Source organism: Pleurodeles waltl, chromosome 4_2 (assembly GCF_031143425.1).
Source record: "Pleurodeles waltl isolate 20211129_DDA chromosome 4_2, aPleWal1.hap1.20221129, whole genome shotgun sequence".
NCBI classification, from domain to species: Eukaryota; Metazoa; Chordata; class Amphibia; order Caudata; family Salamandridae; genus Pleurodeles; species Pleurodeles waltl.
In genome coordinates, this window is record NC_090443.1 from 796812661 (window position 1) to 796825345 (window position 12685).

Below are 12685 nucleotides of genomic sequence, written 5' to 3' on the forward strand. Positions count from 1 at the left end.
CATGGCCATTGGGGTGGGTTGTCTCATGCAACACCCATGGGTTTTGATGCATCACCAGATTTACAAGAGCCTGTAAACCTGGGAATGCACCAAAACCTTACCCCTCCCAGGGGAGGCGCAAGATGACGAAATATCTTTATTCTATATGTGCTGCATTTTGCAGCACACATAGAAAACACCTCCCAAGATTGTTTTTGTGCAGGAAGGAGCCCCTTCCTTCACAAAAACGATCCTGCCTACAATGCAGACTGCCTGCTTTGGCACTAGGCTGCCGAAATTACACCAGCGCATGGGGAAAGGACAGGAATGTGTGGTATGCCATAGATACAGTGAATTCCTGCCCTTTCACTTTGATGCAAGGCAGCACAGCAAGGTGACTTGCTGCACTGCCCTGCGCCAAATCGCCATAAATGTAGGCCTTAAGGTTTGTCAGCTTTTCTTGAATAGTGTTAATACATTAGGCATAACTACTAATTGGTTCTAATAGCATTCAATGAACATCCATTTTGCCAGATTGTATGCCTAGAACTTTTAACATAGAGTCTACCATAATTGTTAGTGTATTGAACAGTAACAAAAATGAGACACCGATTCTTTTCATCTGACCATTTGGGTGTTTTTTATTCTAGTTTTATTTTCCCTGGAGCACAGACATATTTTTTAGATAATACAGTGAGCTTTGTGCCATCTTGATGGTAAATGAGCATTTATTTTTTTTAAATAGCGTGTTGCAACAATATCATGCCAAAAATATTGCTGAGTCAAGAATATCATGGGACAGGATTTTGAAGGTAAGAATATTGTTTTTTAGGTATAAATGATTTAAAAAAAATACTGTGTACTTTAATGTAATTTTTTAAGTTTTATTTCCCAATTAATTTAATATATATTACTTATTATATTACGTCTAAGGTTATTTATATTATAAATAGTATTTCATTTTTTAGTATACTTTGTAATTTTTCAAGAGTATGTGTTTATATTTAATTTAGTAGTGGGTTTGTGGGTTTGTAGAGGTTTAATGTGGGAAATTATTGTAAACATAAATGAATGTCTCCTTTTTAAATAATGCTTTAAGGTAACTAAATATTTATTTAAAAATTAATTAGGTAAATGACTAAATTGATATTTTAATCTTTAATTGTTTGTAATGTTTTGAGTATAATTTAATGCTAAAAATAATTAATTCAATACATAAGAGGTTATTGGGTCGGTAGAGGATAGGTGCATTTATTTTAGAATTAATGTAAATAAAAATTATTGTTTTTCATTAATTTTTCTAATTAAATAATTATTTGGTCATTAATTGTGCCAGTTATGTAATGGATCATTTGTTATAGCTTTATGGTTTATTTTGTGATTTTGAATTTGTATTTAAAATTTCTACAGTTTATTAAGAAATTTATAATCTAGTAGCATTTGTTTGCATTTGTTAGGGAATAGGGTTAGATGTTATTGAAAAAATAAAACTACTGTTTTTAATTAATTATTTAAGATACTTAAATGATTTGGTGATCATTAAGTACTTACATTATTTGATTACTTGATATGTTAAATATGTGTTGCTTTTAATTAATTGCTAATTAGTTGCTCATTATATTTAACTCTGCATTTTTTTTCATGTATTTTACATTTATTATTTGTTTACCCTATAGCTGTGTTTATTGGAGTGGGAATAGTCAATTTAGACTTTTCAAAGTGCAACAGTTTCCATGCTTTTGCTTAGATTGGAGTGGGAATAATACTTGTAACCCCCCAAAGTCCAACGCTTTCATACTGTTGGTTAGACTGTAGTTGGAATAGTAATTCTAAACAAACCAAAATCCAACTCTATCCCTACTATTGCTTACATTGAAATGGAAAAAATAAATCTAACCCATTCGGCGCCAACACTTTCCCTCATTTTGTTTATGGTTTGAGTGGTAACAGTAAATCTGACCCTTTCAAAGTTCAGCATTTTTCCTACTACTGTTTAGAGTCTGAAAAGTAAAAGTAACCACTCTAAAGTCCAATGTTTTCAGTACTGTAACTGAGATTTGAGTGGGAATAGTAAATGTAACCCCTCCCATGTCCAACACTTTCCCTAAGGTTTCTCAGAATGCAGTGGGAATAGTAAATCTAACTCTCCAAAGTCCAATGTTTTTTCTACTATAGCCTTATAGCCTGCTGTAGTGCCATTAAAGGCCCTCTCCAGAGCTAAAGGCCTGATCCGAAGGTGATATATGTCCCGCTATTTTTCAAATCTGGAGACGCTGCTTGGGATGTGACCTCCATACGGGTATGTGTTTTCACTGTTCTATTTATACATTATCTTTAATGTGGTCTCCCCGGGTTTACCTCTGATACTGAATGAAGCCTGGTTGGAATTATTTATTGTGATGTCACATACAAGATAAGGGAGTATGGGTATAATGGCATGGTTTAGTGAGAAAAATGTGTTCAAATGTATGTTCATGGTACTAATACAGTAACAGTAAGAATTTCTCACTGTGGGAGACTTTTCCTATAAGTAATGTTATTTCCAGTATATGCAATGCATTATATAGAAATGGATCCAGTGCTTATATGTACTACTTGTGTTTTATTTTCCATGTCAAACAGCCCTGAAGAAGAGACTGAGTGCCTCATTTTGAGTTTGGTGGATGGGATAGCCCGTCCGCCGAACTCCCATCAGGATGGCTGCCTCCATAGTGACGACCACACCATCGGACCTATTAGGTGTTTCCCGCTAGGCTGACAGGTGGAAACCGAGATTTCCACCCGTCAGCCTAGTGGGAAACAGGCAGTAGCATTGTCTCCGGCTCGAAATCAAACTGGTGGCAATGCTGCCACCGCTGGCTGCACCAGCCCCTTCGCGATGTTCACTGTATGCACAGCAAACAGTGAATATTGCACTGGTGCTGGGCAGGGGGACCCCTGCACAGCCCATTCCAAGTGATGGGGCAGTGCAGGGGCCCCATGTGGCCCTCTGCACCTGTTCTCCACCAGCCTTTTCATGGCAGTGAACAAGGTGGTATTCCGCAGGGCAGCACTGCATGCAGTACTGCCCTGGTGGATTGCGACCTCCACCTGCTGTTAACCCGTCGGAATCACTGATCCCGGCAGAGACGGTGGAACCCTGGAGGTCTGACCACCAGGGTCTTAATGTGGCAGTTGGACCGCCACATCAGCGGCGGTCTTGACCACCACCACAAGGCCTTAAGACTGCCAGCCTTGTAATGAGGCCCTGTGTCTCAAAACACTTGTTGGCTGTTTTCTTCCGTTTTCGAGTGAAAAAATATTGAAGAATAAAAGAAAGAAGTTCAGTACAATCCATTTGTTATGGAATTCGTTTTCAGACTATTTGTTTTTATATTTGAACTGTTTACCAATGCTGGTTTGGTACCAGTGTTCTCAGAATTAGCGCTCGGCAATAACCTAATACCATAAATGCTTGTAAAGCTTTTGTAAGTGTTCATTGTAGAAACATATTTTTGTTAAAATCTAGAGAGCTTTACTTTTATTTACCCAGCCCCATGTGCTTACAAGTCACATTTTAAGGGTGACTTAGCTAATTAGAAAAAAAACATACAAATAGGTTTTTGTATATGGAAGGGACACATTTCCTTGCCAGGTGCCATTGCAGTGATTTTAAATGGCAGCCAGCCAGAGCACAATGGTGCTCTCTGGGACCATACATTTTTGTCACATGTGTTGGATGTAAAATTACATTCTGCCTCTGCTGCATACCAGCAAGTACCGGGTTAACACATAGGGCAAAACATCGGTGGTGGTCATGCAGAAAACGCAAATTATCTACACCTCTTTTCTAACCTACAAGGATTGCCTAAGCTTTATAATTTGCAGTCAAGTAGTTTAGCATACAAGGCAGGCATTTGCAAGATACACTTACATTTTAGGACCAGTTCTATTAGGCAGTTACTTAAAAGAGGGGGAAAGCAACTCAGCTGATCGAAACTGATTGATTGATACTTGTTTGATATCCTCCAGCTTGCAACTAATTAGAGACTTTCAAGAGTTTCAGAGGCTCGAAAATACAATATTGTTAACATTTGACTACCCAGTATACAACCCTTGGACTTTAAGCGAGGCTGATCTGTCTCTGCAATTAGATTTTGTAAACGGCCTTTTCAGGAGCAAGAGTACGAGTCCTACCTGGTGGCCATTATCAAAGGAGTGAATCTTATAATCTCCCGGATAAAGAAGTAGAAGTGTCTAGTGTAAAATGGAACATGTTGGTTAAACTAACCTGTATGCTAAGGTTAAGTTCAATGTGCCCAGTCATGGGGGCTGCAAATGTCTCTTGGGTACCGATGACATGATTCAATTTTGAGCAAGAGAAAGGAATCACTCTGCATTTTGGCAGAAGAGAAAATATGGCACTGTGACAGTGACAACTTCCTGTGCTAAAATCTCTATTAGGGACAGTGAATGGTGAACAGTTGGTTTTTCACCTAAGGTTTCCACTGTAGGGGTTTATGGCTCCTGAGTGAAAGGATTGTTTCAATAGAATGAGAAGTTGTTTTTCTTACTCTAGGTCAATGCTTCCTAAACGTTTTAGAATCCAGACCCAATTTTTAGAACAACAAATGTTCCTGACCCACCTAGCTCAAATGGACATACAGGGGATTTTTAATATAACTAAAGCATCATGGGGTAGCGCACTGTCATTTACTGATAGCGCATTTTTCATTGAAATGGCCACTACATACAGTTTTACTGGTAAAACTATATTGCACAAAAACGATAATATGTTGAAATCGGGTTTCAGTAAATATCATTTGTGCATCACCAAGTAATGCGTCTGGATTTGTTTTGATCCTAGTAATATCTGTGTTTCCAAAAACATCTTTATTAGTATGTTAATTTCAGATTGAAACCTCATAAAACATACGCAAACATGCACAAACAGCAGTATACAATACCTTAAAAGATGTCATCATATATTATTAAAATAAAACAATAAATTAAACACTTGAGCCATATTTATGGTCTGGTTTGCATTGCAAACATTAAGTGAGATTTATGAGGCCATGCAAGGCCACCGTGCATGTCCCTGCGTGGTTTCATAAATCTCGAGTAATGTAACGCAGTGCAAATCGTTGTTAAATCACTCTGCACCAGAGAGGCGTTTCCATGGGTGTTGCGTGGGTGGTAACATCCATGGATTTTGATTCTTTCCCAGATTTACAATAACTTGTAAACTTGGGAATGCACCAAAAAGATACGCCTCCCAGGAGAGGTGTAATGAGGAGAAATATGTTTATTTCTCCTTGTTTCTTCCTCTTTCTATGTGTGCTGCAAAGTGCAGCACACTATTCTTGTTGGAGGCGGCACATTGTGGTTGGCTAAGGCTGGGCCCTGGCATGGCAGAATTCAAAACTCCCATCAGGGGTGGGTGATTATACTCACCCTTGGGTAGCTTGGCACAGAGGAGTCAGGCTCATCACAGGGACAATGTGTAAAGCAATGGCACATCAATACCACACAACAATTATGCTAAATGTCACAAAAGAGACTTCACACAAGGTGAATGTAAATACGTTTTGTATTCAATGCACACATTAAGACAGCATAAAATAATGAACTCTGGGCAGGAATCACCTTTTGAAACAACACTAGCAGTACTAGCCCCAACTGTGTTAAAATAACATTTGTAGTATGTACATGTTCCAAAGATAATACGTTCCCTCCGAACACCCTTACGAGGTGCCAAATGTTGTCAGCACGAGACCTACCCTAGCGATTACCCCAACTCAATTATACATAGTCCTAGGGTGCACCCCGGTTCACAACAATAGCAGCAATATGTCCATACAGAGCAAGGCAGTACTTTACATTAGCTCTGTGGCCTGGGCCGCATGGGTAAAATCTAATTCAAACGTTCCCCCATTATTCCGTGAGGCAAAGCCGTCAACTGAGTATTAGGCCCTCTTCCAAGGTCAGCCATCTCTCCAGGGCCTTCTTCTTTACCGCTTTATTTAATGGATCTGATAATACTGCAACCAGTAACATTACAGAAAAAACATCCGAGTGCCGATGACCAAAGTTCTACTAAGAAGCCTGAGGCCGGCGCAATTAAACAAAGGTGGGTCAAATTCCAAGTCTGATAGCTTTTATTCCACTACCAGACACTCCGTGCTCGTTTTTCCTCGCTCCTGCAGGTTCGTGCTTGCTCCCTTTGTGGCGGTTTTGACATCTTGCTCTTCATCTGTCTTTCCCATATGTGTGTTTTTCCCTCTCTTGCACTTAGTAAATATCTGATGAAGAAAAATAAGTGCTGGTCCCTAAAAAATAAATGTTGCGACCCACCAGCTAAATAAAGAGGTGTGATCACGGGTTTCCTGGCACGAGAAAATAAGACACATGAAAATACTTTGAAAATTTACCACCACCTAACCTCATATGTGAAACACCACCTTTGGTCTAGGAAACTCTCAATGTCAGAAATCACTCATCCATGACTGTGCTCTCATGTACGTGGATAAAGGTTAAGGCCAATTTGTATCAAATTGGTTGTGAAATTAATAAAATATAAAATGTCACAACAGCTAAAGCAATATGAATAACACGGTTTCCAATAAAAGTATGATTGCACTTCGGTGCCAAAACAATAACGCAAAGGGCTAATAAACTGATTAATACCAAAGTAGAATGTCAACTAGAAAAATCTTAATAAACCTGTGTCTTACAGCAAAACTCCAACATATATCACTTTTTGCTTACAGACTTAAAATGTTCAACCTCAGCTGGGGTATGAGGACACCCGAATATCCTAATCCCTCTATATAAAAGAAATTCCCTTCCCCTTCAGGGCAGGCCTTCTTAACATGGAACTGTTCCCACAATCTGCCCTAAACACCAGCCTCAACCTGAGAAGTGCTATATTGATAACGAGGACAACATAAATTGAAGGTATGAATGAAGAGTTACACCTATTGAGTCGTATGTGTACTTTTGGTAAGAGGCTGGGTAATATGCAACCTTCTCTGCACATTGCTTAACATGATCTTGTGATTTTTGCAAATGCCGACCAGATGACTTGTGGATTGAACTCAAATGTATCTGTCTAAGCAACGACCCCTTTGTCATTTCCTCTTAATGCAGTTCACTCAATCTAGCGGGGGAGACGGGAGTTATTGATACAGGAGAATAACATGAGACCTTCCCTCACTGATACTATACTTTGTATAGTGCTGTACAGTGCTGAATTTGTGAAAGAAAGATTGCCAGTGTCTGGGGTCAGTAAAATTAAACATCGGTTCACCGAATACCAAGTATTGTAGTTTTTAATCTACCACCACATCCTCCTTTTCCCTTTTTCTCACTCTTGCAGATTACTGCTTTCTCCATTTGTGGTGGTTTTGTCGCCTTTCTCTTCCTCTGTCTTTCAGTGTGTTTTCCCACTCTTGCTCTATGTAAATATCGGATGCAGGAAAGTACATGTCAGCCCCAATAAATAAATGCCACTAGCCCCACCAGGAACCACCAGCTCAAATTAAGAACTGCTGCTGTATGTCTATTGGGTTACTCAGTCCACCACGCTGATCCACAGTGTACACAGTGCAGTGCAACTCTCATGGTGGCACCTTAGGAAAGTGTGAAGCCATTTGATGTAAACTTATTTGAGACAGCACAGCATGTGAAGCAAGGTCTAAATTGTGAAAAATATTTTGGAGGTTATGCTTGATTACCTCAAATTTTTACAAAGCCAATTCATACTGATGGCCCCGGTGAGGAAACAATTGAAGCTCGCCTTACCACTCCACACATCAGTGGTAAGGGAGCAGATGCCTGAAACCAATTTTCTATTTGCAGAATTTCAATAATCTAAAAATGTGTACACATGTGCCAGAGAAGTAGAGATTACTTAAAAAAAAGCCACAAAAAGCAACTCAATAATACAGACCAGGCTCTATTTAGTTTGCAATGAAGTAAAAAGTGACATGCACGCAGACTTCATGTATCCGGTGGTCCTACTCTGCCATATATGTCTGAATTTGTGTTCATCCATTTGTGATACCAGAACATTGCACATCAAGCTAATAAAGTGACTACAAACTAAGCAATAGCATATATAATCTTGAAATGCTACAAAATGCAATGGGAAAAATGTGTACAATGGCACCAAACTTTAACAAGTAGAGACATGTATAAGAACACATAGGCGTTATGTGGGTAGGTCATTAGAAACCATGACACTTTCATAAGTACCAATAGGGTAAACTTTTGGTGTGTATTCTTTCAAACAATAAACCCTTCCTTAGGAACTAGCTTCATTCATCACATATACGTCTATGTAAGAGTGACTCATAACATAGCACAACACAACACAAAATAACATAACATTACACAACATAAAATAACAATATAACATAACATAGCAATATGACATAACAATATACCTTAACATATCAATATAATATAACATAACATAACAATATAACATAACGGGTATTTGCAAAGTGCCCATTCACTCCCTCGGGATTCTGGTGCTGAGAAACCCTGGGGTAATCATTCTGTTGACCTCAGAAAGGTGAAAATCTTGGTAGACTGGCTAAGATTTGAACCTGTGACCTTAGAATCACATTGTCCATGGGTGTAAGCCGGTTAGATCCATCATGTATTATGTATTTGTACTTTTTAACTGAAGCAGAATGAAGCAGTTCAAAATAAGCAAGTCTCACTCGTAGAACATCTGTCTTCAGAGGTCGGTGTGTAACCCTCTCATAGGGTGGTGTTAGATTGTGCAGGGCTTCTTTTTACATGCATGTGATCTTGCTCTTAAACACACCTCTCTTTTTTGCAGTGCAGGGAACGATAGTGAATGAGAGCTGTGTTTAGCTATAGGTGGTAGAACCAAAAAGGTGTCAGCTGATGAATCCAGGTGACTTTGCATTGGTTGCCAGCTGTAGATGAAATTGTCTGGCTTTGGCTAGAGAAACATGCTTACATCTGATGTTGTCTGCTGCTCTTGGTGATCAGAGGACTTCTTTAGAGGTGAAAGGCTGCTTGGATGGTGAGGTATAAATGTTAGTGAAGGACAATCAGTGGAGAGCATATGTAGTGGTGAGTGGGTAATGTTGGCAGGCCCTGGTGATGATAAAAGGAGGCAAGACAGAGGAGGGTACATGTATACATGAGAGTAAGCATACAAGGTTGGAAAGAGACTAAATATAAACCCCCGGAGTATAGCCAGTGATTTCTAGTGTGACCAACTAGATCTTGCACTCCAGCCATTCACTACACCCAGCTGTTTTGTATTCTCATTTCCACTTCCCAAAAATGCAATACACCTCTCAACTGGCTAAGATACTTAGAAAGTACACACTAACACCACAGACAGCAGGAAATCACTCCAATTTGCATGATGTCCAACCAACTCTGTCAATTTACCTGCCTGCTAAAATGACTGATCACTTTATGTTTATTGGACTAAAACAAATCCAGCTTACTGGTGCCGCTCTTAACAGCAAATGATTTATACTGCCCAATCTTTCTGCTGACTCTGTACCACAGTATTGTGTTGATACTAATATAGCTTACTACACTACAAAGAAAAAGTGTGAGGCAGGTGCAGCATGCAGATGAGATATCCTACAGTGACATTGTGTGTGTAGGCATGTGAAACATGCACCGCTGCTGCATATGCTATTTATGTTTTTTGTGTGTGAGGGAAGCTTGCAGTGCTGCTGCTCATGCTGTGCCCGTTCAGTGCTAGTGAATCATGGTACAGGCATTTCTCTACACAAAACCAAAGCGATCAATATTCATGGACATGCCTTAGCGGGGTGTTTGGGGTGTTACACCCTCCTAATAAATCTATTCTCTGATAAATATTTGGTTACAGGTGTCAGCACACATACACTCTCCCACTTTCTGCTTTGAAAGTCCTACAAACACTGGGTATTTTACCAAATATTGTGTTTTCTGACTTAGTACTCCTACCAATCCGCATTTGTCTCCCTTTCCACTGCTCACATGCACTCTGCTTGTTTTATAATATATTTAAGCATTGCAGTATATGCCAGTTTGATTGTGGGAAAATCTGAAGCTCAACCCCCCCCCCCCAGTCATACTGACCAAGCTACGCCCTGTCAATATTGCCAATGTTTATTATTATTTTGCTTTTACTTTATTCTATGTGACATTTAGAAGTATATTCAGATACACCAAGGCCATTTTTAGTCAGTGACTAAAAATCTAGTACAGAGCAAACATGAGATTTCAAATCATGAATAAGATACAGAGCGAGACACCAATGTTCATTGTTCATGAGCAAGAAATCCCCATGAAAGATGGAAATGCATTGTGTCAATTCAATGTAACAGAGAATATGCACCTTAATATATTTGGTTGTGCGTTAGTTCAAAAATAACAACTGCTTTAAAATTTAACATACATTTTCCTGTTGTTGAGTGTGGATTTGAAATAAAATATATTCACTTACTTCCCAAGTGCATTGGTTAGTACAACCAGCTGATTGTCATCTACTTTTAAAGTTGTAAGTTTTTTTAAGAGTCCTAAAAAGAAAGAACTAAAATTAGTAAAGTAGATAAGACAAGTAGTAATATGTATTGTTGCATATCTCAGTTTAGGTGATCACAAAGCAACAAAAAAAACTGAACACGACTATTAGTGGTTTAAGTATGTCAACTCGAACATAGGAATTAACATTTATTTAATGAGAAATGAAAAGATAATAGCTCAGATTAGCAATGCTCCATAGTTTAGGGAAGTCTAATTAGGGCTACAGCACAAAACCTCCTTTATAAATGTTAAAGCAGAGTTTGGGCAATTATCTACAATTACCTTAGTTAGTGGTCCACTTCGCTCTGACAGAATTTTCACATTGTTAGATGTATTTAATTGTCCTTATGTGATATATTATACTGTGTTTGGACAAAGGAGTTACTTGTATTATAGCCATAAATATAACAGCACTCAACTTTAATAACCTGTAAATGTCAAACACCAGTCAGGTCCACACACTGAAGGCTAGTCACAAAGACATTGTGGAGTAGATAAGGTAATACTATTGTAGTACACTCTTTCATGGACACATACCTACTTTTGTAAATTGACCCCAAAGCATCTAAAATAGGAATACTATCTAAATATTTTGGGAATGTTCATACAGTTAGTACAAACATAAAAGACTGTGCTCTCTTTGCATTTTAATTATAGGGAGGGGGAAGTTTTGCTGCTGATTCACAAAGGAATATAAGAATACGCAAAGTAGTACTCCTGTAGTCCAGCTTCCATTCTCATAAATGCTTTTGTGAATTGGCCCCACTGAGTTAAGGAGACGAGGTTAAAATATGACAATGACTTCAATAGAGATAGAAAGGGAAGATTGCTATGTCTTAGATGAAAGATCCTGAAACCCATGAAAGCCATGAAAGATTATGGTTAAGAACTCTTCAATGTGCTAACATCCTTCCTCATCCTTTCTGCATTTTATTACATTTCCTACTTCAATATATATGTTGTTTGTCAATGCTAGTGCTTTCATTCATCTTCCTTAAGATATCAGGTTCTTGCATTCATACTCTGTGTCCCTTCTGCTGTCAACCAAGTTTTCAGTGATTTGGTAACCTATTTCTTAACTCCAGTGTTTTTGTTGGCCTTCCATTTGCAGTGGAAGACTGGACATATCAAACTTTCCCCAATGCACCCTCATCATGAACATTCATACAAATTATTTTTTAAATCTTCTGAAATCTTTGGGGGGCCCTCATAGTTTCACATTAATTCTTTTCTAGCATCATAAAATATCAATGCAATACAACATCCTTTAGACCAGTGTCCTTCATCTGCCATAACACATGTTCAATAGATTGTCATTCAGTTATTACAAAAACTCTCAGAACTTTACAAAGTCCTTTGATAATGCCTCCTCACTACATACTCCAGCACCTCAACGCATCCTTCATAGCTTACTGTAATAAAAATCCCTATCTTCCTCAATGCCAGGTGAAGGTTGCTGAACTGATTTTGAACTCTCTGCCATTGTTACTTTCTGTGATGGATGGAATGCTTGAATTAATCTCAGCCACTGCCAATCACTTGTGGCTGCATCCCAATCCATCATTTTTTGCTCACTATTCCACCTCACTGTGCCACTGGGACCAAGCTATATCTGGTTGAACAGTCCTAACTAGAGTGCAACCAGTCCTACATTGTTTGTGCTCTGGTTCAGGGAGGTCCCTGCCTGGCAGTTCGAGCTGGACTTTCCCATGAGGAGCTGTGTCAAGACTGATTTGCATATGGCTGGTCCAAACTGAGGTGGCACGGTGTGCAAAAAATTATGGATTCGGATGCGGCTCCGAGCAACTGCTAGTGGCTGAGATTAATTCAAGCATTCCATCATCACCTTGTTTTTTAAATATTTGATGCCATAAGTGCATAGGATATACTCAGATGTGGTTCCCAGGCCCACTGTGCCACTAGAAACAAAGTTATACCTCGATGAAAAGCCCTAATTAGGGCAAAACCGGTCCTAGGTTTCTTGTGTTCCGGTTCAGGGAGACCCGGGCCTGGCAGTTCGGGCTGGGCTGTTCCCATGAGGAGCAGGGTCAAGACTAATTCACATATGGCTGGGTCCAAACTGAGGTGGCATGGTAGGTGAAAAACAATGGATTGTGATGCGGCTTGAGTGACTGCCACTGGCTGAGATAAATTT

The 12685-nt window shown here is 39.1% G+C and overlaps 1 protein-coding gene across 1 annotated transcript in view; it reads right to left on the reverse strand.

Annotated features, from left to right (window-relative positions):
• The window catches only part of LRRC7 (leucine rich repeat containing 7), a 1681735-nt gene that overhangs the window by 602070 nt on the left and 1066980 nt on the right, over positions 1-12685 (reverse strand). The window contains exon 12 of the mRNA XM_069232450.1: positions 10451-10523. Within this exon, the coding sequence (XP_069088551.1) occupies positions 10451-10523 (73 nt within the window). The remainder of the gene's footprint in view (positions 1-10450; positions 10524-12685) is intronic.